Source organism: Mchenga conophoros, linkage group LG4 (genome assembly GCF_057382185.1).
Source record: "Mchenga conophoros isolate Kocher_MC1m ecotype Shallow Benthic linkage group LG4, M_conophoros_male_GT1.1, whole genome shotgun sequence".
NCBI classification, from domain to species: domain Eukaryota; kingdom Metazoa; phylum Chordata; class Actinopteri; order Cichliformes; family Cichlidae; genus Mchenga; species Mchenga conophoros.
Genome location: NC_140529.1, coordinates 16,350,212 through 16,375,289, shown reverse-complemented (window position 1 = coordinate 16,375,289; position 25,078 = coordinate 16,350,212). Strand labels below are relative to the sequence as shown.

The window sequence follows — 25,078 nt, the reverse complement described above, 5'->3', positions numbered from 1 at the left end:
TCCCGCGGAACATCCTGCGACCACATCTGAGAGAGTCGGAACGAAGCTCGGCAAGGTCCCCTCACCGCCAACTTCTCTTGCTGCGCGCCGATCGTCGCTTTCGTGCCCAGTCGTTTAAACCCCGGAGCAAGCGCGGGCCGGTTGTCCTGGTACCCGCTCTGCGAGTCGCAGGCTCTCCTGGACTTATGTTTTTATCTCTGGACGCGCGGTGGTGGGACATCCGGAATGGGGAATCCGTAGGAGAAGACTGCGCTGGCTGGTTTTACTGTTTGCGATAAAAAACAAGAGAACGCAGGCGCGCAGACGCGCTGGCCCGCATAGCCTACGCACGAGATGGACTTCAAGAAAACAAAATTTGGAAAGTAAGTTGAATTCCCAGGAAAATAAGAAAAAAAGTTTGAGCGTTGTTATCTAGCAGCATGTTTTTGTTTTCGTTTGTGACAGATCCTGTGCATCCATGCGTACTGACGCGCCGGCACGTGCGCGATCAGAGGGATATGTTATAGATTAGTTTGTGTGAAAAAGCCAGAGAGAGGGAGGGGGGGTGCAGAGCAGCTATCTTTATTAAAAATATAAGAAGATTTTTTTTAATCTTACTGCGGTGATCGATCCCTTTGATGTATAAGTCGCTTTGTGGTATCTGTGCAATCCATCGGGCTTTCCTTGGGAAGTTGAAAATAGTTCAGTGTCAGTTAACTTTAGACAGAACCGGTCTGTGTGTGTGTGTGTGTGTGTGTGTGTGTGTGTGTGTGTGTGTGTGTGTGTGTGTGTGTGTGAGAGAGAGAGAGAGAGAGTGAGAGAAAGTGATCTGGGGACGTCGGTAATCATGAGAACCAGAGTCCCAGAGGAGATTAACTTGATCTTTGCTGTAAAAGGAATAGCCTTGAAGTCACAAATATTGGATACACACACGCACACACAATCTGTGGGGGGTTTATTCGTTTTACTGCATTCCTTAGCTCCTTACCCTAGCCATCACAGTTGAATGCCAGCATTCCCATAATTCTGGCCTTTACCCTAAATCCAAGTCTTGGCCTTGAAAAAAACCCAGCGTGATCTAACTAAACTAGCTTGTGTTGGTACAGTCAGGTCAAAGTCCCCACTGGGCTTGATAATGTATGGAATGTGCTGTAATGCTCAGTGAGATGAAAACAGGGGTGCCACATGCATGCACGTAACTGTGCCGTGACACATCTGCCGGAGAGGAAGAGGTGAGCGCATGGAGAGGGAGACTCTCAATAGAAAAAAGGGATGCTGATACAATAATGCCCTGTCTGATCAGCCTTTGAATTTCCATCCCTCTATTTCACTTCATTACTCACACACACACACAAAGCCCTCCTGTCATAACTGATTAGAACACATCAGAGTACCACACTGAGCCACAGTACAGCAACAGTGCTCAGAAAAATACTGCTCCCTTGTTCTGTTGCTTGGCAGAGCCTAAAGGGACACCGGACAAAGAAACGAGGAAAGGCAGTCACAGAGCGATCTAATGTTATCTTGCTAAATGCTGTTTTTGCTTTTTATTACATATTTATTACAAGTTTAATGTGTCCAGAATTGTTTTTTTTAATTTTGCAGTAGGAAAACATTTAATAAAAGCACAAGAAGATGGAAGGGATGAGTCCTGGTGTGTGTGGGAGACAAATGGAGGTTGTTTGTAAATGATAGAGCCCTGATGACACCAGCCAGACCAACAACAACCCCCCGAAAAAGCACCAACTTTCCTGTTATGAGGGAATACATTCATATTTATGCATATTTATGTTTTAATTTTAGTCTAATTAGTCTGTTAGTCTAATCTCAAACAGTTATGGAAACCTAGAAATGTATCTGTTCATGCTTTTTCATCCTTCAGGGTTAGCTGGGTCCTCGCTCTCGTATTTTGGTAAAAACTATAAAGGCACAGATGCTGATCTGTTATTAAATTCTGCTATCAGCCGCTGGCTTAGCTTCTGTGTCAGCAGACTCGTGCTCTGTAGATTAGTTTGACAGGGAGGGAAACCCGAAGTCTTCCTGCGTGCGAACACAAGTCGGCCCACACGGACCTGATGTCAGGGCGAACTGGCAAAGTGTAGTTTTAGCACGTTGCCTTGGTGTGAACGTAGATGACGGGGAAGCCGTTTTTAAGTGCAAAGAGGTGAAAAGGGGTTAAGAAGTCCACGCTCCAAAACCAGAGGGAGCTCGTTCCCCGCATGTGGGCACAAATTGAGGAAATGCTTTTTGTCTGGGAAAAAGCGATCAGGCAGGAATAATGAAATAGAGGGAGAAGCTGGAGAAGTTAGTCCTGGAACAAGCATCAGGTTCTTTCACAGCTTTGAGGGCATGAGGACAGATATCACCTGAAGGAGAATGTGAAGGAAACAGCAAATATTAACTCAAAATCTACAAAGAAACAAAAAATGAGAGGATGAGCAGGTCATAGCGAGGCTGATTGCCAACGTGTTGCCATCAGTTAATGAGCACAACTCAAGCAGACTTGACTCAGCTGGCTTCCAGCCACTGACAAAGTTACATTTGGAGGATGAAATTTGAAGTTAATTAAAGGTGATAAATACCAATGCATGCTGTTACAATACTCAGCATAATGACAATAAAATCCTAACATGAGTTAGAAATATTGTGATAAAAGTATCCTCTGCCCTCTATTCCCCAAACAGTGAAGTTTTACTGCTTTACTTACCTCTCCACAAAGCTGCGGCGTTCACTGACACCAAAAATACAAAACAAAAAACCCCCCCTGCTGTCATCTTGGCATTGGTCAATAAAAATGAGCACACAGTTTGTGCATTTTAAAATCTGATATTTTTTGAATTTGAAAGGAAGTCACAGTGGTTTCCTTTCTCCCACGAGCTGCATTTTGCCAAAGATACTTTCTTTTTCATAGTCACGTGACTTTCAAAGGGTTCCTTATCTGTGATATCTGTGAAGCGTCAGAGGTTTGGATTCAGAAAGTGTTTTTCTCCCTCTGATGTCTGGTCAGAGTTCACGTAGCCTCGTATTTGGTAGACATTTAGGTGACTAGTGTGTGAAGTCGTAGTGCATAAGCTTAAGCAGCCACGTTACCTTCCCTTATCTGCTCTCCTTCTTCTGCTTTACTTCCTCCCGACTTACTCTTTCCATTCATCTTTTATAAGAACGCAAAGACGAGGCACGTGATGGTGAGTGCGTGGCCTAAATGTGTAATCAAATAACACAGCTGACCAACAGCGACGCACCTGTGGCCCTGCATGAGAGGCTTCTTTTAAACCAGTGTGTGCGTGTCCGTGTGTGCGTGTGTTCATCCTGATGTAAAAAAATGTGATTTCGTAACATCTCCAGATGTGTTTTTTCCCTTTAAGCTGGGATTGAGAGGTTTACTGCTGATTACGTAAATACAACACACACACACACCTACGCATATACACACACCCGCACACACACGTAGCAACTTTCTCATGGCGAATAATGCAATGCGGTTAATAGTTAATGGCCAGTGGTGTCCCTTTGTGGTGGTAACAATGAAGCACTCTAAAATGCAGACAGTGTGATGAGGATTAGAGAGCTGCAAATCCTTTCACAATGACCATCTCACACACACACACACACACACACACACACACACACACACACACACACACACACACACACACACACACACACACACACACAAGAACAAGAAGTAAGGCCTCCAGATCTCCTTTCATTATCTAAACACATACTTTCGCCTCTCCGTCTTCCCCCTCTCGGCCCTCTCTCAGGTTCATGAACTGCAGGGTGCCAGCCAGCAAGAGATACCAGCCCACTGAATATGAACACGTTGCAAACTGTGCCACACATGCGGTAAGTCTAAACAAATACGTACGTAGAGCAAACAAACAACACACAATACATGTACACAAAGAAATACACGTGTCGCTGCTGTGTTAGCTCAGAGGATCCTCTAAAAAAACGATGAGGAGGATTGTGAAGAATGAGGCACGGTGATGTGTGATGGAAGCATTGGGCTGTAATCTCTGAGTCAGCCTGTAGTTTCCTGTAATCTGCCGTAATCCCAGTGTGTCCCTATGGAAGACTACGACTGCCAAAATCAAAAATTAAATAGACATGAAGTGTAAAATAGTGACTTTCACCTCCCATTCTTTACTTTTCTGTTTCATTTACAAAATATTCCTCAATGTATAAATAATAAAATAGCTAATTAAAACTGATAATTATGTAAAACTACAATAGTTTTTAATCAATGCTAATTCATGCTACAATATTTTGTAGCATTAATGATGAATCATAGATACAGAAGATCTAATACGCCTCTAAATCTCTCATGGCAGTTAAAATACGTTCAAACGTGTACACAGTGAATATAGATGTAATGTCGCCGTTTGGTGCTTAGTTGAAATGTCAAATGTGCAAATATATGTAGTATTTGTACAAAATATTTGTATACACCATATAGATGTTCGCACTCAGTCCCAGAGGGAATGTTTATGCAAAGTTTCATCAACATTGGTCCACTTGTCTAGGAGGAGATAGGGAACATACAAATATAGATCCATACGCTACTATCACTATAGTATGATATACATCGTTACTGCTTCCATAGGAATTAAGAAGGTCAGTAGCAGCCAACTGCTTCAAATCAAATGCACTGGATTAACTGCTCAGTGGGGTTCCCACCTGTATAAAAGCAGAACTTTTGGCAGTTTGCTCGTCAGGAGTTCGCAGGCATGTTAACACAATGCCACAGTCTTACCAGGTGTGGACGTGCCAGCAAACTCGTGCCAAGGTCAGACCGTGCACTGCTCAGAGAAACTGTAAAATACCCCAAAACCCACATCTGGGATTCCACAGGCCTCAGTTAGCATGTTATGACAGCACAATTAGAAGAAAAGACTCAGCAAGTATGGCTTGTTTTGAATGGTTACCTGGGAAGTTGCATCTGATTGAACCAGATTGCTTCTGAAACAAAGTGGAGATGTGAGACCATAATGCAGCCGCATACCTGGGCACCTTGCAGTCACTGAGTCGACCATGACAATGGCAAACTCTCTGACGGCCAAAACTGGGTCATGTGACAGGACAGTGATGCCAAACACAGTCTACACAGTCTGAAAAAGAAAAGACGATTCAGTCAATGTTCAGACCCCAGCCCGACTGAAAAGCTGTGGCGTTACCTTAACAGAGCTGTGCATTAACAAATACCCACAAAACTCAATGAGCCGAATCGTCGTAAAGAAGAGTGGGTGGAAATTAATCTGGGATGATGTGAGAGACTGTTAAAGTCAAAAATGAGTCATAGTCATTTATATATGACATAGCCTGATATATTTAGATATGATTTTGGCAGCTTGTGTCCTCCATATGCATCTTCTCAGTGAGAGTGAATGATACAAGCAGCGAGAGGAGACACTACAGCTCTAATGGCCGTAAAGCTTTAAACAGGATGTTCTATAGCCATTTGTGTTCATGATGTATGTTTTGATCATCCCCTCTCCTGCCACAAAGCCCATTAGCATGTGAGTCGGTGTATCTCGTAAACATACAAACAAAATGTCCTACTTCTTTTACCAAAAAAAGTTCCGTTTTCATCAGTCATTAACACTTATAAAGGATCCAAGTGGACTTTTAGTGAAATCGTGGTTAATATTTTCTTTATATCCCACTTTTGTCCCCTGGTTGTTCACAGAATAACATCAAATACAAAATCCGTAAATATAGTTCATGACCTTTTTGGGAAATATACTTACGTGCTTTATTATTATTATTATTATTATTATTATTATTATTATTATTTCTTGCTGGGAGTTTGATGAGAAAACACGACGCCACAATGAGTGGAAATAAAGCGGAAATTTTATTGGCTCTGCTCAAAGGTAATAAACTCCTCGTGGATTTATGGGGGAGTTATACGCTGGTATAATAACCACGGAGTTATTAAGTCTGGCAAATAAATAATCCCACACATGAAAGCACAATGTGTTATTTTTCAAAGGTGTTAATCAGCGTTGTTTTGGACAGAGCCAGACTTTCTGCTAAGCAAAACTTTACTAGAGCTCAAGAGTGCTATCAAAAGTGATTTCTCCTGGGCTCAGAGGAAGAGAAATGTGAAAAGTTTCATTTTTAGGAAGAGTAAAAAATGCAATTTTTCATGACGGCGGTAAAGAAAGTTAATTGTGTAAGGGGATGGAGCTCTGGGTACATTTATTTATTTATTTACCTGTTTGGAACTTGATTAGCATTATGAACATGAGTGTGAATGAACTGCACATATTAAAGTCTGACATGATTATTGGATATTTGAATCTTTTCCAGTTGTGGATTCTTCCCAGTATGGTCGGTGGGTCCGTCCTCTACTTTCTCTCCGTGGACCGATGGCATCGTGTCGCTGCCTGGCTCTATGGGAGCGGCCTCACCGGCTTATTCATCACCTCAACTCTTTTCCATACTGCTGCCTGGAAAATCAGCCACCTCAGGTGTGTGTTTGTGTGTGTGTTGGGGGGAGGAAGTGCTGATAGGGATTTGGCAGATGTGCCATCGTGTACTTATGAGCTGCTCCGGTAGGTTTACGACACAGTTAGATGAACACTTTGTTTGTTGCAACCCAAAGGTTTTACAAAAACCAGACGAGGAACAATAATCAAGAAATTTCATGTCACTTTGGCTCACAAAAATGTGTTTTTGGTGAGTTTTTTGTTGTCAAAGTGTCCAAAACAGAAGATATTTGTGATACTGAGGTATGACAAGCAAATTTTATTTTGGCTAACAGCTTTTCCAAAACAACAACAACCAAAAAGTCCCACAAAGGAGAAAAAAAAGATTGTTATGGAATGGAGAGACAGGTTATTGATGGAAAAGATGGCAACTGAAGCGTTGCTTATGCACTTTTTATCTACTTCCAGGGGCAGTAGTCTCGCTTCTTTATATTTTGCTAGGAAAATGGGAACAAGGGGCCATGATTTATTGAAACATGCACAAAGATACTTGGAAATGCAGTTTATGAGCCAAAATTGGGTTTTGTTTAATTCTAACAAGCTTGAAAGTCAATATTTGGCATGACCACCTTTATTCTTTAACAGAGCCTGAACTCTTTTAGGCAGCTTTCTCAACATTTCTTTAAATTGTCTTTAGGAATACAGAGCTCTCAAAATTTCAAAATCCCTGGTAGCCCTTCGGGCAGGGACTCTTCAGTTTTTGGTAGCCCAAAATAAATTTAAGTAGCCCGAATAAAAAAGAGAGCAATTTTTTGATTGATGTTTTGTTTCCTTTACAATATTATACATTAAAGTATAATATTGTAAAGGAAACAAAACATTAATCAAAAAATTGTTGAAAAACAAATTACAACATTGTATAAAAATTACAATCATCAACTCAAATACTTGGTTCTAATTGAACAGAAATTTCTATGAACTTGTAAGAACTGTGTAGAACATGAATCAGTCTGTGTCAGATCCTGAATTTGAAATTTCCACTGAAGTCACGGGTAAGAGACAAGTGGAACCAAGATCTAGGCCATTTGCTTTTTAAAGTTTGCAAAGACTGCTAAATTTTGCCAGTGGTAGTTCACTCTTTGCAACATAGTACGCTGTTCTAAACAGATTTTTCAGGTTTATTTTTAGTATGTTATTTGCAATTGGTGTTTGTTCTGGGAAAGATATTGCAGACTGAGCAATAATACGTTTCTTGCATTTCTCATGGGTTCTAATGGGGGCCTTTCTTAAAATAACTGGTCCCAGTAACAAAGGCGCTTATCGACTCAGAAATCGAGAGAAAACCAACAACACACCCGGCAGAACATTATGTTATTTACACGGGTGCACATAAGTGGTCCGCATGTGCGCATTCGCTGTCAAAATAAAGCGCACCAGATAAGAAGTTGCAACGCGCGTTTGCGTCCATATAAAAAGCACTGTTTTTGTCCGCTAGAGTGGGATTTTCACGGCACATTCCGCACCACATCTCTGTGCGTTCATCATTTGTTTGAAGCCAGCTCACCTCCTGCAACCACTTTTCCGAGAATACGCGCTTCTTTTGTGGTTCGGACTCCTTCTGACATTTGTCTGGAGGTGGAGGAACACCAAAGTAATTGCTTAAAGGAGCTTCTTCGACATCTTTAAGAGTTCTAAACAAATGTCTGTCCTCCTCCAGAAAATCTTATGTATGCAAACACGCGTTGCAACTTCATATCTTGTGCGCATTTTTTTTTATTTTGACAGCGAATGCGCACCTGCGGACCACTTATCTGCAGCCCCGGTTATATAGCTCGTCATATTGCAGCCACAGAAATTCTTTTGTCCATGAAACCATAAAGCTGTCACGGTCCTGGGTCTCCTGACCCAGCGTTTTTAGTTCTTTGTGATTTTTGTATTATTGTACTTGTGTGTGATTTATTCTATGGCTTCTAGTTTTGATCCCTTGCCCTTCATGTCTCTCTGTGTCCCCTCTGTTCTGTGTAATTGTGTGTCTTTGCATGTTTGAGTTTCTTGTTTTCTGTCACTCTGCATTGTGCATTATGTTCTCATGGTTGGTTTTTTGTTACTCTCTCTAGTCTAGTCTCTTGTGTTCCCAGCTGAGTATTTCCCTGTGTATTTTGGTTCTTAGACCTCTGCCTTATGGTTTATGTCTCTGTATTTCTTAGTTGCTGTCTCCACTGTGTCAAGTTCGCGTCTCTGTGTGATACTTCCTGTTTTACTTTGATGGTCCGTGTCTCATGTGAATGCGTCCTGCTTTGCTTGTCTCGTCAGTCCTGATTTCTCCCAGCTGTGCCCTCCTTCTGTGTCTCATTCCCCTCGTTACTTCCCAGTGTATTTAAACCCTGTGTTTCTCTGAGTCAGTGTCGCGTTGTCCCTCATGCTGTGTGTGGATCTCCCTGTGTCTCCCTGTGAGTTCTTAGTTTATGGTTTCCCAGTTTAGTCTAGTTTTGTATGTTTGTTCTACCAGCAAATAAAGCTGTGTTTTGAGTTCACCTCCCCGAGTCTGTGAGTCCTGCATTTTGGGTCCAACTCCTGCCTGCCGCACAGCGATTCATGACAGTACGACGCGACCAGACATGGACCCAGCAGGCTCCTCCCGGGAAAGCGATTTGGCCCGCATCTTCAGCCTGTGGGAGCGAGTTTCCCATGCCTCGGACATTAAAGCAATGTCCATTGGGATAAACGCCATCGAGGCAATTCTCAAGGGGAATCCCCATCTTCGCGAGCTCTCAGGATTTTCGGGCCTACTGTCCAATCTGCAGAAAGCCAAGGAGACAGTACAAGCTCGCGAGCTCGTCATACCGCAACAGCGACCGCCACAATCGGGAAACGTTTCCACGCCGCTGCCACTGGACTCCTCTCCATCCACCCTCCACTCTGACTGTCACTCACCCGCTGCTTTTCTCGCAGCAATGTGGTCGGAGGATGAGGAGCCGGCCGTGATCTCTCCGTCGTTGCCAGTTTCCTCCATCACCGCACCTCCGGCTTCCCGAAGAAAACGGCATTCACGCTGCCGACACCCACAGCCAGACCCCGAGACATCTGAGTTGCCAGCTGTGGTGAGTGGAAGGGACAATCAAGAGTTTCCTGACTTTGGGACTGTTTATTCCGGGGCTGTGTTTTTTCACTTAGCTGCCCAGCCAGAAGCGCTAGCTCCATCTCCTGTGTCCCCGCTAGCACAGCCATTAACTCCACCACACGCTCCATTTTCACCTCTACCATCGCTTCAGTCATCAGTTCGGTCTGCCACTCAGTCGCCCTTAGTTCCGTCATCCACACTACCACCTGTTTCCCTTCCACCACCACCATCACTACACCCAGCCATTCAGGCTGCTACTCAGTCAGACATTCAACCCATAGCCCTGCCGTTAATATGCTCTATAGCTGAGCCACTAGCCGCCCGACCCGCAGCCACTTCAGCCACTCCTCCACCCGTCACACCTCCACTACAACCATCACTGCAATCCCCAGTGCAGTCTCCAGTGTCCCCAGTGCAGCCTCCTGCAGCCCTGCTTTCCCCAGTGCAGTCTCCAGTGTCCCCAGTGCAGTCTCCAGTGTCCCCAGTGCAGTCTCCAGTGTCCCCAGTGCAGCATCCCTTAGCACAGTCATCCACTCAATCACCAGCTCCACTTTCCCCTCAACTATCACTACCACCTCTAGCTCAGTCTCCTGTGCACTCACCTCTGGTTCATTCTCCTGTGAAGTCATCAACTCCCCTGCCTACTCCGCTCTCACCACCTCCGTTACAACAGACATCAGTTCAGTCCCCTGTGCCAGTGCAGACGCCCTCAGTTCAGTCTCCCGTGCAGTTATCTACTTCACCACCATCAGTAGCTCAGCTCCCACTCTCACCCGTGTCTCCAGTAGCTCAGTTAGCTGCCCAGCAGCCTCTCTCTGCTCAGTCTCCTGTGTCGCCAGTTTTGCTCATTCACTCCATGCAGAGAGGTAACTTGATTTCTACTCGGGGTACTTTTCATGGTTTAGCTGCCGTTGGCACAGTTGGCCACTCCAGGGCTTCCCCAGAGGCTAGGTCTCAGTCCCCAGCTGATTCTGGACCCCTGAAGTTTAAGCAGCCCCCTAAGAACTGCACCATGTTCGCATTGCCTGGGCAGAGTCAGTGCTCAGTGCAGCGCCAGTTGTCCTCATGTCCGCCAGAGGACTTCATGCCTGTTGGCTTTGTTTTAGCCTCCGCTGGAGGGTCCGAGGGGCCCGTTCAGCCTCCCGTCTCCGCTGGAGGGTCCGAGGGGCCCGTTCAGCCTCCCGTCTCCGCTGGAGGGTCCGAGGGGCCCGTTCAGCCTCCCGCCTCGTCAGCTGGAGGGTCCAAGGGGCCCGTCCAGCCTCACGCCTCGTCAGCTGGAGGGTCCGAGGGGCCCGTCCAGCCTCCTGTCTCCGCTGGAGGGTCCGAGGGGCCCGTTCAGCCTCCTGTCTCCGCTGGAGGGTCCGAGGGGCCCGTTCAGCCTCCTGTCTCCGCTGGAGGGTCCGAGGGGCCCGTTCAGCCTCCTGTCTCCGCTGGAGGGCCCAAGGAGCCTGTCCAGCCGCCACCTGCGACCGCCTCGTCGTCGCCTGGTCCGGCTGCATCTGCCTGTGCTTCTGCTACGCCTGGGCCAGCCTCTGCCTGTGCTTCTGCTACGCCTGGGCCAGCCTCTGCCTGTGCTTCTGCTACGCCTGGGCCAGCCTCTGCCTGTGCTTCTGCTACGCCTGGGCCAGCTTCGTCTTTGGCTTCTGTTTCGCTTGCTGCAGCCCCGTCGTCGCCTGGTCCGGCCCCGTCGTCGCCTGGTCCTGCCTCGACTGGTCCTGTGCCCACCGGGCCATGGCCAGCACGCCTAACACTGGAGAGCCGCCGCTGCCTTCCGCGCGGTCGGCCTCCTGAACTGCTCCGTTGTCTCCTTCGCCGCCGCCGTTGCCTTGCGCACGGCCGGCCTCCTGAACTGTTTCCACGTCGCCGCCGTTGCCTTGCGCACGGCCGGCCCCCTGAACTGCTCTGTGTTTGGGTTGTTTTCTTGGGCTCCGGTGTTTGCTGTGCTCTTCTTTTGTTTTCTGTTCCGAGCCCTCCGTCCTGGGCCCCCGCCGCCCGCCCTGGGTTGTTTTCTGTTTGGTTTTGTTTTTCTGTGTTTGGGCTGTCTGGAGCCAGCCCTTGAGGGGGGGGTACTGTCACGGTCCTGGGTCTCCTGACCCAGCGTTTTTAGTTCTTTGTGATTTTTGTATTATTGTACTTGTGTGTGTGATTTATTCTATGGCTTCTAGTTTTGATCCCTTGCCCTTCATGTCTCTCTGTGTCCCCTCTGTTCTGTGTAATTGTGTGTCTTTGCATGTTTGAGTTTCTTGTTTTCTGTCACTCTGCATTGTGCATTATGTTCTCATGGTTGGTTTTTTGTTACTCTCTCTAGTCTAGTCTCTTGTGTTCCCAGCTGAGTATTTCCCTGTGTATTTTGGTTCTTAGACCTCTGCCTTATGGTTTATGTCTCTGTATTTCTTAGTTGCTGTCTCCACTGTGTCAAGTTCGCGTCTCTGTGTGATACTTCCTGTTTTACTTTGATGGTCCGTGTCTCATGTGAATGCGTCCTGCTTTGCTTGTCTCGTCAGTCCTGATTTCTCCCAGCTGTGCCCTCCTTCTGTGTCTCATTCCCCTCGTTACTTCCCAGTGTATTTAAACCCTGTGTTTCTCTGAGTCAGTGTCGCGTTGTCCCTCATGCTGTGTGTGGATCTCCCTGTGTCTCCCTGTGAGTTCTTAGTTTATGGTTTCCCAGTTTAGTCTAGTTTTGTATGTTTGTTCTACCAGCAAATAAAGCTGTGTTTTGAGTTCACCTCCCCGAGTCTGTGAGTCCTGCATTTTGGGTCCAACTCCTGCCTGCCGCACAGCGATTCATGACAGTACGACGCGACCAGACATGGACCCAGCAGGCTCCTCCCGGGAAAGCGATTTGGCCCGCATCTTCAGCCTGTGGGAGCGAGTTTCCCATGCCTCGGACATTAAAGCAATGTCCATTGGGATAAACGCCATCGAGGCAATTCTCAAGGGGAATCCCCATCTTCGCGAGCTCTCAGGATTTTCGGGCCTACTGTCCAATCTGCAGAAAGCCAAGGAGACAGTACAAGCTCGCGAGCTCGTCATACCGCAACAGCGACCGCCACAATCGGGAAACGTTTCCACGCCGCTGCCACTGGACTCCTCTCCATCCACCCTCCACTCTGACTGTCACTCACCCGCTGCTTTTCTCGCAGCAATGTGGTCGGAGGATGAGGAGCCGGCCGTGATCTCTCCGTCGTTGCCAGTTTCCTCCATCACCGCACCTCCGGCTTCCCGAAGAAAACGGCATTCACGCTGCCGACACCCACAGCCAGACCCCGAGACATCTGAGTTGCCAGCTGTGGTGAGTGGAAGGGACAATCAAGAGTTTCCTGACTTTGGGACTGTTTATTCCGGGGCTGTGTTTTTTCACTTAGCTGCCCAGCCAGAAGCGCTAGCTCCATCTCCTGTGTCCCCGCTAGCACAGCCATTAACTCCACCACACGCTCCATTTTCACCTCTACCATCGCTTCAGTCATCAGTTCGGTCTGCCACTCAGTCGCCCTTAGTTCCGTCATCCACACTACCACCTGTTTCCCTTCCACCACCACCATCACTACACCCAGCCATTCAGGCTGCTACTCAGTCAGACATTCAACCCATAGCCCTGCCGTTAATATGCTCTATAGCTGAGCCACTAGCCGCCCGACCCGCAGCCACTTCAGCCACTCCTCCACCCGTCACACCTCCACTACAACCATCACTGCAATCCCCAGTGCAGTCTCCAGTGTCCCCAGTGCAGCCTCCTGCAGCCCTGCTTTCCCCAGTGCAGTCTCCAGTGTCCCCAGTGCAGTCTCCAGTGTCCCCAGTGCAGTCTCCAGTGTCCCCAGTGCAGCATCCCTTAGCACAGTCATCCACTCAATCACCAGCTCCACTTTCCCCTCAACTATCACTACCACCTCTAGCTCAGTCTCCTGTGCACTCACCTCTGGTTCATTCTCCTGTGAAGTCATCAACTCCCCTGCCTACTCCGCTCTCACCACCTCCGTTACAACAGACATCAGTTCAGTCCCCTGTGCCAGTGCAGACGCCCTCAGTTCAGTCTCCCGTGCAGTTATCTACTTCACCACCATCAGTAGCTCAGCTCCCACTCTCACCCGTGTCTCCAGTAGCTCAGTTAGCTGCCCAGCAGCCTCTCTCTGCTCAGTCTCCTGTGTCGCCAGTTTTGCTCATTCACTCCATGCAGAGAGGTAACTTGATTTCTACTCGGGGTACTTTTCATGGTTTAGCTGCCGTTGGCACAGTTGGCCACTCCAGGGCTTCCCCAGAGGCTAGGTCTCAGTCCCCAGCTGATTCTGGACCCCTGAAGTTTAAGCAGCCCCCTAAGAACTGCACCATGTTCGCATTGCCTGGGCAGAGTCAGTGCTCAGTGCAGCGCCAGTTGTCCTCATGTCCGCCAGAGGACTTCATGCCTGTTGGCTTTGTTTTAGCCTCCGCTGGAGGGTCCGAGGGGCCCGTTCAGCCTCCCGTCTCCGCTGGAGGGTCCGAGGGGCCCGTTTAGCCTCCCGTCTCCGCTGGAGGGTCCAAGGGGCCCGTTCAGCCTCCCGTCTCCGCTGGAGGGTCCGAGGGGCCCGTTCAGCCTCACGTCTCCGCTGGAGGGTCCGAGGGGCCCGTTCAGCCTCACGTCTCCGCTGGAGGGTCCGAGGGGCCCGTCCAGCCTCACGCCTCGTCAGCTGGAGGGTCCGAGGGGCCCGTCCAGCCTCCTGTCTCCGCTGGAGGGTCCGAGGGGCCCGTTCAGCCTCCTGTCTCCGCTGGAGGGTCCGAGGGGCCCGTTCAGCCTCACGCCGCATCAGCTGGAGGGCCCGAGGGGCCTGTCCAGCCGCCACCTGCGACCGCCTCGTCGTCGCCTGGTCCGGCTGCATCTGCCTGTGCTTCTGCTACGCCTGGGCCAGCCTCTGCCTGTGCTTCTGCTACGCCTGGGCCAGCCTCTGCCTGTGCTTCTGCTACGCCTGGGCCAGCCTCTGCCTGTGCTTCTGCTACGCCTGGGCCAGCTTCGTCTTTGGCTTCTGTTTCGCTTGCTGCAGCCCCGTCGTCGCCTGGTCCGGCCCCGTCGTCGCCTGGTCCGGCCCCGTCGTCGCCTGGTCCTGCCTCGACTGGTCCTGTGCCCACCGGGCCATGGCCAGCACGCCTAACACTGGAGAGCCGCCGCTGCCTTCCGCGCGGTCGGCCTCCTGAACTGCTCCGTTGTCTCCTTCGCCGCCGCCGTTGCCTTGCGCACGGCCGGCCCCCTGAACTGCTCTGTGTTTGGGTTGTTTTCTTGGGCTCCGGTGTTTGCTGTGCTCTTCTTTTGTTTTCTGTTCCGAGCCCTCCGTCCTGGGCCCCCGCCGCCCGCCCTGGGTTGTTTTCTGTTTGGTTTTGTTTTTCTGTGTTTGGGCTGTCTGGAGCCAGCCCTTGAGGGGGGGGTACTGTCACGGTCCTGGGTCTCCTGACCCAGCGTTTTTAGTTCTTTGTGATTTTTGTATTATTGTACTTGTGTGTGTGATTTATTCTATGGCTTCTAGTTTTGATCCCTTGCCCTTCATGTCTCTCTGTGTCCCCTCTGTTCTGTGTAATTGTGTGTCTTTGCATGTTTGAGTTTCTTGTTTTCTGTCACTCTGCATTGTGCATTATGTTCTCATGGTTGGTTTTTTGTTACTCTCTCTAGTCTAGTCTCTTGTGTTCCCAGCTGAGTATTTCCCTGTGTATTTTGGTTCTTAGACCTCTGCCTTATGGTTTATGTCTCTGTATTTCTTAGTTGCTGTCTCCACTGTGTCAAGTTCGCGTCTCTGTGTGATACTTCCTGTTTTACTTTGATGGTCCGTGTCTCATGTGAATGCGTCCTGCTTTGCTTGTCTCGTCAGTCCTGATTTCTCCCAGCTGTGCCCTCCTTCTGTGTCTCATTCCCCTCGTTACTTCCCAGTGTATTTAAACCCTGTGTTTCTCTGAGTCAGTGTCGCGTCGTCCCTCATGCTGTGTGTGGATCTCCCTGTGTCTCCCTGTGAGTTCTTAGTTTATGGTTTCCCAGTTTAGTCTAGTTTTGTATGTTTGTTCTACCAGCAAATAAAGCTGTGTTTTGAGTTCACCTCCCCGAGTCTGTGAGTCCTGCATTTTGGGTCCAACTCCTGCCTGCCGCACAGCGATTCATGACAAAAGCTGCACTTTCTTTTTGCCTTATAGTCTGATTTGTCCTAACTTTTCCATTTTGTGGTAAGCTTTTCTTTGGCTGTCACTTCTTCACCCTGACCTGTCTTATTTGCCTCAGCAGAACTAAAATATATATCCTGCTGCTTTTACACACACACACATAACGGTCAGCGATTCTCTGCGCGATCAACCTCTCATATGTTTAAGCTGCGGGAGATTTCACTTGTCATGTTTGCATAGTAAGCTAACGATTGATAAGACGATGTCAGAGGAATTGGTGCGCAAATTATCATCACTCACAGATCAGTACTGTCGCTCTCTATACACAGTTCGAGCGATTGCAAAGTGAAAGCAAAAAACAAGAGCAAATTCAAACGCGATTTCAATATGTCACATATTGACAGTGGCTCATCGATGCCAATGACATAATTACCCAGCTACATTTCCGAAAGAATGCAAAAGCATTGACATTGTAGCGGGTCAGGGCTGTTCGGGGTTCTGTTTGTACAGTTACGTTTTGTGTATGTTGCCATGGTGACGGGTGATGCCCTCTATCTGCGACGGTGTGTCCTTCCGGGGTCAGAGGGCGCCCTGTGTGGTGTTGTTATTGCTGTGCGGTTGCCGCGCTGAGCAGTAGTGATGTGCGATACCACTGATTTCCTTTCCGATCCGATACAAAGTTAAATTCAGGGTGGTATCGACGATACTGATCCGATACGATACTTTGTACAAAAACGTATTTCAGTTATTGTATCTCAAATTATAGCATCATAATGATTACAGGACATCGGATTACTTGTTCTTATCGCTTAATAATGCACAGTTATCATATAGAAATAAAAAAAACAAAAAAACTGAAGTTGTGCGCTATTTGAACACGTTGCCTGCCTGCAGCACTAAAGGACTCCGTGAGAGACGTCCGTCTCGCCCTTGCAGCACCTGTCCATGTCCACTCCTCCTCTTCAGTTCACCTCAACATAAGCTCGTCATATTCTTGTGCTTGATGAGGTTAGTAGTGTTGCCAAAACACCTCCCTTTCTTGCCACATGTATTGCAAACTACGTCTCAACCGTTTGTGGAAGTAAAATACGTCTGCACATGACTCCATTTATGCTCAGCCATTGTTGTGAGTGTGCACAACAAGGGGCTGGACACATTTATACAAACATATGTCACGACTATGACAGGCGGAAGACTAAGTAGTTCCTTCCAATGTAGACAATCCAAATGATATAGTTTATTTGCACTCTGTTCCTGTTAATGATAACCTACAAATTTACCCTAAATTACTAAAATATCGATATTTTAATATGAGTATCGATTCTAGAACATAAATGACTGGTATCGGAGGAATCGATATTTCAGTATCGATCCGCACATCACTACTGAGCAGTTAGCTAGCGGCAGTGTTCTTCTGCAGATGTCAATAAACGGCTGTGCTCCCTGGCTAGCTCACGGGAAGCAAGACCAAACGATACCTCCGTCTCCTCCTTGTCTGAGCTCGCCACAATATATCTTTCCTTCCTACAATAGCCCGACGGGCAGGGCAGAGAGATTTTGGTAGCCCGACTGGAAAAATCGCTAGCCCCGGGACGTCGGGCTAGCGATTTTGCAAGCCCTGGAATAGTTCTCCAGGCTTTGTGAAAGACATTTAAAGCTCTTCTTTGGATGTTAGCTGCCTCTTGTTCTGTTCTCTGTCAGAATGATCTCAAACAAATTAAGTTGTTGCCAGTCAGATGCTTTTCAGATGGTATTGCATGATGGTTCTTTCCTGTGTTTGTAATTCAAAGAATTGGACAATAACACAATCCTAATCCATAACAGAGCCTCTGCTGTGTTTTACAGATGGCTGTAGACACTCTCTGTTGTACCTCTGTCCTGTCCTTTCCATACATATTAAAATGAATCTGAACCAGAAAAACGTTCAAATTGGGATTAATCACTTCATCTGACCTGTTGTCACTGATTTTCAGTTCTTTTGCAATTTGCCGTACTTCAACCTTTTCTCCCCATTCCCCTTCCTTAATAATAGCTTCTTGACAGCCACACTTCCACTGAGACCATTTCTGATGAGGCTTCAGTGAACAGTAAATAGGATGCATCTCTCAGGTCCCGTGTCAGGTCTTTGCAGGATTATCTCCGACTTCTTGAGGTCATGACTTTCAGATAGAGTTCGTCTGCTGTAGATAGTTTTTAGGCCTGCCACTTCTTCTTTTGTCCTCCACTTGCCCAGTTTACTTAAGTGTTTTAAGGACACACTGCACACCATGCTGATATGGCAAGTTTTCAAAAGAAATGGGAACATGTGTTGACATGTTTTTACTCACAACAAAGTGCCTAAAGATACTATTTAAAATTGGTTCCTTGCTAAGGTGTCTGTTATTTGTGGACACAACACGGCATCATTTCTTGAGTTAGTCACCTTTTTGATCCTTGAACAGTTCACAGGTCAATTTGTTATGTTTCAACAAGAACAGGTATTTTAATGCTGCTATATAAAAATACATTTCCAGGAGATCTAAAATTATTACATGGATTATGCTTATAAAATGTGCTCATGGTTTTGGTTTAACCCTGTAAGATCAAGCCTGCACGAGGGTTGATCTTAGCAGGCCACGTCACCGGGTGACTATTCTTGTATGAAGAACAGCAGATGTTTTTTTTGTCCCATTGCTGCAGGTGTATAAAATCAAGCATCTAACCATGCATTGTAAATAGCTCACCAACTTTACACTAACTGTAACAGGATGCCACCATTGCAAAAAGTCAGTTTGTGAAATTCCCTCCACAATCTACTGCAAGTTATATTATTGCAAAGTGGAACCACTGCAAGGCAGCCACAAAGTGTCACACCAGGTAAAGTTACAGAGCGTGGTCGGCGAGTCCTGATGCCCACAGCACGTAAAAATCATCAGTAACTGCAGTGCTCCAAACATGAGCATTAACGCAAAAAGCATCAAGAGCTGTTTGGGTTAACATTGTAGTGCTGTAATTGTAATGTGTAGGTGATTCAGTTCATTTTGTTATACAGCCCCAGAAACGTGGATGCGTATTAAGAAAAGGTGCATGATTTGTAGGACTCACTTTGACAATTTAAATGTGTTTCTACCCTTTACACAACATTTTCACAGTCCTCCTCTGGTCTTTCAGCCATATTGCTGTCCAAAAAACAAACAACACTTTCCACACTTTGGTGGAGAATCATATGACCCCCTATGAATAAGCAGTTGGCGACAGTGGAAAGGAAAAACTTCCTTTTATCAGGAAGAAACCTCCAGGAGAATCAGGCTCAGGAAGGGGCAGCCATCTACCCCAGCTGGTTGGGGGTGCGGGGAGGAAGACAATAAAAATCTTCATACAGCCTGGATCCTTTAAATTTTAGACTTATTATGTTACTCTAACTGAATCTTCACAAATGAGCTCATGCCTCCTCCTCTCTCCGTGTAGGAAGGTGGAGCAGCGCTTCCACATGTGTGACAGAATGGCCATCTACTTCTTCATCGCAGCCTCCTACTCTCCATGGTGGGTCATGTGACTACAGCAAAAAAATAAATAAAATAAAGACCAGAGCGAACACACTGTAACTGTGTAGGTGCGATGTCGTGTTTCCTCAGGTTGATGCTGAGGGAGCTGGGACCCTGGACGTGCCACATGCGCTGGCTCATCTGGGTCATGGCGTGTATAGGATCGGCGTATGTCTGCTTTTTCCATGAGAGGTAACACAGCCTCCGTTTGTACTGTGTGCACTAATTTGACACAGTTAACCTGAAGCCAAACGCCTCCATTCAAGTGTTGACAGAAAACACAAGACTGCTGTTTGGAGCACAAATAATTAGGCAGGAAAATGGAGGTATTGTTATTTTTATTATGACTTCACGGTCCAGTTTTCTACCTGCAGGTACAAGCTGATCGAGTTGCTGGGATACGTGGCCATGGGGGCTGTTCCTGCTTTGGTCATTCTCTCTATGGTAAGTCTACATCACATAGATGAGTCTTTCTCAGCGTCTGCCACTCCCCTTCCCCCCTGCAGACTTCCTTCCACTACCGTTACTATTTAAAGAACCAAACCGCGGCTTTTGTTTGAGTGCCCCATAACCCACAGATGCGTCTAATTGCTGGTAATAGAACTGCTGACTATTTTCCAATGCATAAGTCTTACATTGACTTCCCCTGTTGCACTGAATCACTGATTTCCATTTGATTACGCTCTTGATTTCAACTTATAGAAGCCTGAAATTGTCACTTTGAGGGTAAGACAGTCAACACCTACTGAAGTAGCTGCCACGTTCACTTACAGCCCGAGCCGTTATGGAGTGATTTCTTTTTCATGTCCCCCTGAAGATAAAGGTAGTAACGTAGCTCATTCTCTGGCTCCATAAATCACGCTGTGTTTTAGTTTCATGTCTGAGAAATTGTATTTCTTGACATCTCTTTTATTAAAGGGAAAAGCTGGCATAAATCTTATAGTCATATTTTATAAAAAGGCCTTAAACAATGTGCTCAGAACCTGAATCTGATTCCTTTGGGTTTCTTTTACCCACATGGAGCTCCAGGCCCTTATTTTTCGTAGCACTTCATAGTTATGGTGCAATTTTCTAATGTCTATTTGAAAATTCATGCTCCAGATTTCAGTGCATAAAAACACATGAAGGACAGAAGAAACAGAAATCATTTAGGCCAGGCAGGGCATGACTTGATATACAGTATACTCCCAAAGGTATTCACTCACCCATGCAAATCACTGAATTTAGGTTTTCTAATCACTTTCATGGTCACAGGTGTATAAAACCTGGCATCTAGGCATGCACACTGCTTCTAAAGATGTCAGGAAGTCAGCGAATTCCAGCATGGTACTGTGATAGTCCAGCCCAGTCATGAAATTTTCTCACTACTAAATATTCCACAATCAGCTGTTAGTGGTATTATAACAAAACGGAAGCGACAGGAAACGACACCAACTCAGGCACAAAGCGGTAGGTCGCACAAATTCCAACATGCACCTCAAAATCACGTGTTATTACAATGTAAGGATAAGTGGTTAGGATAGTCCGTGATACAGCCTGGGCCCTTAATAAGTCACCGTAAGAAACATTGTTGGTCTGATCTTCTAAAATAACCAAAAACTACTCATTACTCAGTGTAATTTGTTGCTTCTTTCTTTTAAAGCTTTGTTATCATGCTGTATCTACAGGTAAGGAATTTTAGGTATATAAAGTTACACTCTAACCTGTGAAAAAGTCCTTGGTAAATGTTGGAAAACTACACCAAGTATTGGGCTGTTCGATGAAGTGCTACTCCGTCTTTTATGGAGTGGGCATGTAAAACGGCATTTCTCAAAAATTTGGGAAACCTCTTTTAAATAAGAGTATTTCTTATTTCAGATGAATTCAACCAAAAACTGGATACATCTTTAGCAAACAAATATCCAGTTAAATAAAGCATCTTTAAATTAAATACCAGCAAACTTTCCTATGTTCCAGGTGGAGCGCACAGGTGTGTGTGAACTGGCCGTGGGAGGTGTCTTCTATGGAGTAGGCGTGGTCTTCTTTAAGAGCGATGGCCTTGTGCCATTCGCCCATGCGATCTGGCATCTATTTGTGGCCGTTGGAGCAGGCATTCACTATTACGCCATCTGGAGGTACCTGTATTTACCGGGGACACAGCTGCAGACGTCGAGGTGACCAGCTGCATACTGACGTTAAGCGTTTCCATGCCGACAGGCTGAATGACAAAAGTGCATTTCATGTAGTTAGGACGTTAGTGTTTTGACTACGGTAAGCTTCACTTACGAAGCTGGGCCACCGGGGACCAATTTTTGTACTGTGTGCTGACTATATAACATCTAGCCTCACTACACCAAATTGACGCTAATTTATAATGTCTAATTCTGGTCTTTTAGACGTAATTAGCGACACTGACACTGGTTTGCATGCCATGTTGACTGTCTGTAGTGTTTCAGACGAGATCCGAGTGCCAGGCCTGCATTATGAAATCTTCCTTCCTGCTTATCTCCGCCAGTTAGAGGAATAGTTTCTAATTTTGGGAAATGTGTTTATTTTTTATCAGAGGTAGATGAGAAGATTGATAACAATCTATAATGTTTGTGGTAACCACGATACTGTGCACAGACATGTTCAGATCTACAGATTCTACATCGCGCCATCAGAGAGACATTTGATCACGTCAACGATCTGACCCCTCAAAGAGCCCTGATCCCAGACAGACATCATGGAATCAGTTTGGGATCACATGAACAGAAGCAACAGCTTCAGGTTATATTTCACCATGTTTCAAACATCCTCAGTGACGGGCATCCTGAAAAACACGGTTCAAGTGCAATGAAGGAGAACGGGTGCAAATTCAGACCTGAAAATAATGCTCAGTGTTTTGTTACGGCCTGCGGTTGAGCGTTGAGGTTGGACAGCGGTGTGCACTGGTGCGTCACAGCCTGCTCGGAGGTTTGCTTTTGCCTGGGGGGTGTTGGAGGTGTTGCCCCATCACTTGTAAACCCCGCCGAATTATTTAAAGCATTTCATTCCTATTATAAAAAATAGACATCATCTATTTTGCACAGTGGCACGGCAGTTGCCGCACAGCGAGAAGGTCCTGAGTTCAATTCCACCATCAGGCCGGGGTCTTTCTGTGTGGAGTTTGCATGTTCTCCCCGTGTTTGCGTGGGTTCCCTCGAGGTACTCCGGCTTCCTCCCACTGTCCAAAGACATGCAGCTTGTGGGGATAGGTTAATTGGATAATCCAAATTGCCACTAGGTGTGAATGTGCGAGTGAATGTGAGTGTGAATGGTTGTCTGTCTCTGTGTGTTAGCCCTGTGACAGACAGGCGACCTGTCCAGGTTGTACCCCGCCTCTCGCCCTATGACAGCTGGGATAGGCTCCAGCGCCCCTGAAAAGGAAAAAGCGGAAGTGAATAGATGGATGGATCTTTTGATGGGCTCTTACCGGCAAATATGTAAGCAATCAGGAGATACAACTCCATTGCTACACAAGCACTCACAGTACACTTAGCTTTAAACCCCTGCACACCACTCAGGTTTCTTGACTCATTGTTGCTGATGCTGTTGCACTGACAGACATTTACTTCCTAAAATACACTGTTATAAAAAAAGAAACACATTTTAATCAGATTATAGCATCAAGTCAATTAAACCTCTGGGGCATTGATCTGGTCTCTAGCAGAAGGTGTTTTCAGTCAGTTTCAGCTGCTTTAGTGTTGATGAAAAACAACAGGTGCACTAGAGAGGCAACAATGAGACCCCCACCAAAACAGGAATGGTTTTACAGGTGGAGGCTATTTTTCCCTCCCCATCTTTTTTGATTCTTTTTTTCCACTACTTTTGCGTTTGACTAGGGTCAGTGTCAGACAGTCATCCTGGATATCTGTGCTGATATGAACTGGGTAATGTTTTAACTCATCAGCTGGATCGGCATCTGCTTCTTTGTGTAAGGAGGAACATAATGAGCACTGCCAGAGCCACAAAATGACCCCCTGGAGGCCACCAAACAATTTGAAACAGACTTCATGAGAGTGGCTTGATGGGCCGATGTCCTCTAGTGGACCCTGTGCTCACTGCCTGGAAACATAGAGCCTGATTAATATTTGCTATAGAATACCAGAATTATCAGGTCCACCACTGACACCCTGTGCCTTTCACACAGATTCACCCACGTGACACAGATGAAAAGCCCTGAAGCAGCAGAGGAAAACATTATACTGCCAGTAACATTGTCCAGCATGACTGATTTGGTGGTAGATCAGACATAGTCTGGGGAGCCATATCCTCTACAGGCAACGGCACCATGACTGCCATTTGGTGTTGGGATGAAACCTTTGGACCTCACAGACCCTACAATGGTGCAGTGTGTACTGGGTTCCTCCTGCTGCATGACAATGCCTGGCCTCATGTAGTAAGAGTATGCAGGCAGTTTCTTGGAGGATGAAAGACTTGATACTACTGACTGCCCGCAATTCTCACCAAATCCACCTCTGGGACATCGTGTTTCAGTCCATCCGACGCCACCAGGCTGCACCTCAGATTGTCCAGGAGCTCAGTGATGTCGTGGTCCAGATAAAGATTTCAGGGTATCTTTGAATTCAGCCCTCTGTAGGTTGATCATTTTAATTTCCTTCAAACGATGTGTCATCTTTCTGTTCCTCATTACCCGTTCCATATGGTTTTCTTTCCCACTGAGATATTTTGTGTATTTTAAAGTGTTCCTTTTGTCCACACCAGCTGCTCAACTGTTGGTCACGACTATTCTGGGCATTATTTTACAAGCATGAGGTTACTGGAAAATCAATAAAGAAACCAGAGTATCACTATTTTTATGCCAGACTAGTAAAACTGTAAGAGTCTTATCGATCTTCTCGTCTTTACAAGAATATATATGCACTTTCCCAAAATAATGAAGCTTTACTTACTGGCATATCTGTTACTGAGCATTCCTAAGCTGTTAAACTCCCTACTTTCAGTAATCCAACCACAACTAATGTGCCAAAACTCACTACACAGGAATCCCTTTCTGCTGTTGGTGCTACATCCTTGGTCGGTGGTAAAATATGACAGTCAGGAAGTCGCCCAACAAAGCTGCCATTGACAGGCTTTCAATATTGATTTGGCTGTAAAAGCTGTTACAGATTTTTACCACCTTATGTGACCCCTTGAACATTTATGGACGATCTGAGAACTGTCGACATTGCCTGGGACAAAGCTGAAGCAGTCGCTGCTGACCGACATCGATGGAGATCACTAGCTGCCCGATGCGCCGCTCGGCGTAGGAGGAACTAAGTGCTAAGTAATGTGACCCCTTGAGAGGATCTGCTTTTGACTTCTGTTCATTTTCACAGTACATGCACGACCCCTGGTTTCGTAATTAAACGTACTCATCTTTGGCCGACTGAGACCGAATTAAGCAATCTGCAGACAGACTTTAAGGTCACACATGTCTGTGTGACACACTGTAGCCAGACTGTAAATGATCAACCTGATGATAAGAGACGCGAGTAGAACCAGCTACTCGTGTGTGGCTGTGACTCAGCTTTGAGTTTTATTTTTTTTGACTTGTGTTCCAATTTAATTTTCCTAAAACTGTAATTTGATTTAAAAGACAAAGAAGTCCGTCTCATTATGAAAATGTCAAGGTCTAATGCATTTCGTGTCCCGTTCAGGGGAATTTTAATGCCAGTTGTTTTGTCTAAATGGTGCGCTCTTGACTTCTGAGCACTTTTCTATCAACACTGATGTGTAACGTAGAATTTGCTACAGTCCTCTGACTACGACAGAATCAACGTAGCTCGTAAATGCAAATTTCTATTTCCACATTTCAAGATTTTCTTAACTTCTAGTACTTTCATTACTTCTGTTTTAATTCTTGAAAACAGAGCACCTACTCAGGAAATGAGCAATTTTTTAATCTT

The 25,078-nt window shown here is 46.3% G+C and overlaps 1 protein-coding gene across 2 annotated transcripts; it reads left to right on the top strand.

Moving 5' to 3' along the window:
* On the top strand, positions 1 to 25,046 carry mmd2a (monocyte to macrophage differentiation-associated 2a). Of its 2 annotated transcripts, none has more exons than XM_085270666.1 (8): positions 1 to 362; positions 3,744 to 3,825; positions 6,295 to 6,455; positions 19,093 to 19,167; positions 19,260 to 19,361; positions 19,544 to 19,613; positions 21,126 to 21,322; positions 24,174 to 25,046. In XM_085270666.1, the coding sequence occupies exons 1-8, from the start codon at positions 334 to 336 to the stop codon at positions 24,256 to 24,258; spliced, it is 801 nt and encodes a 266-aa protein (XP_085126792.1). In that variant the 5' UTR covers positions 1 to 333; the 3' UTR covers positions 24,259 to 25,046. The 2 variants fall into 2 exon arrangements, with proteins under 2 accessions (XP_085126792.1, XP_085126791.1); XM_085270665.1 differs by having other exon boundaries at positions 23,320 to 25,046.
* Positions 25,047 to 25,078: the final 32 nt, after the last annotated feature.

Coding starts and splice junctions, on each gene's coding strand:
- mmd2a (XM_085270665.1), top strand. CDS start 334: ATGGACTTCAAGAAAACAAAATTTGGAAA. Junction 3,826..6,294: donor CAAACTGTGCCACACATGCG/GTAAGTCTAAAC, acceptor AATCTTTTCCAG/TTGTGGATTCTTCCCAGTAT. Junction 19,614..21,125: donor CTTTGGTCATTCTCTCTATG/GTAAGTCTACAT, acceptor CCTATGTTCCAG/GTGGAGCGCACAGGTGTGTG.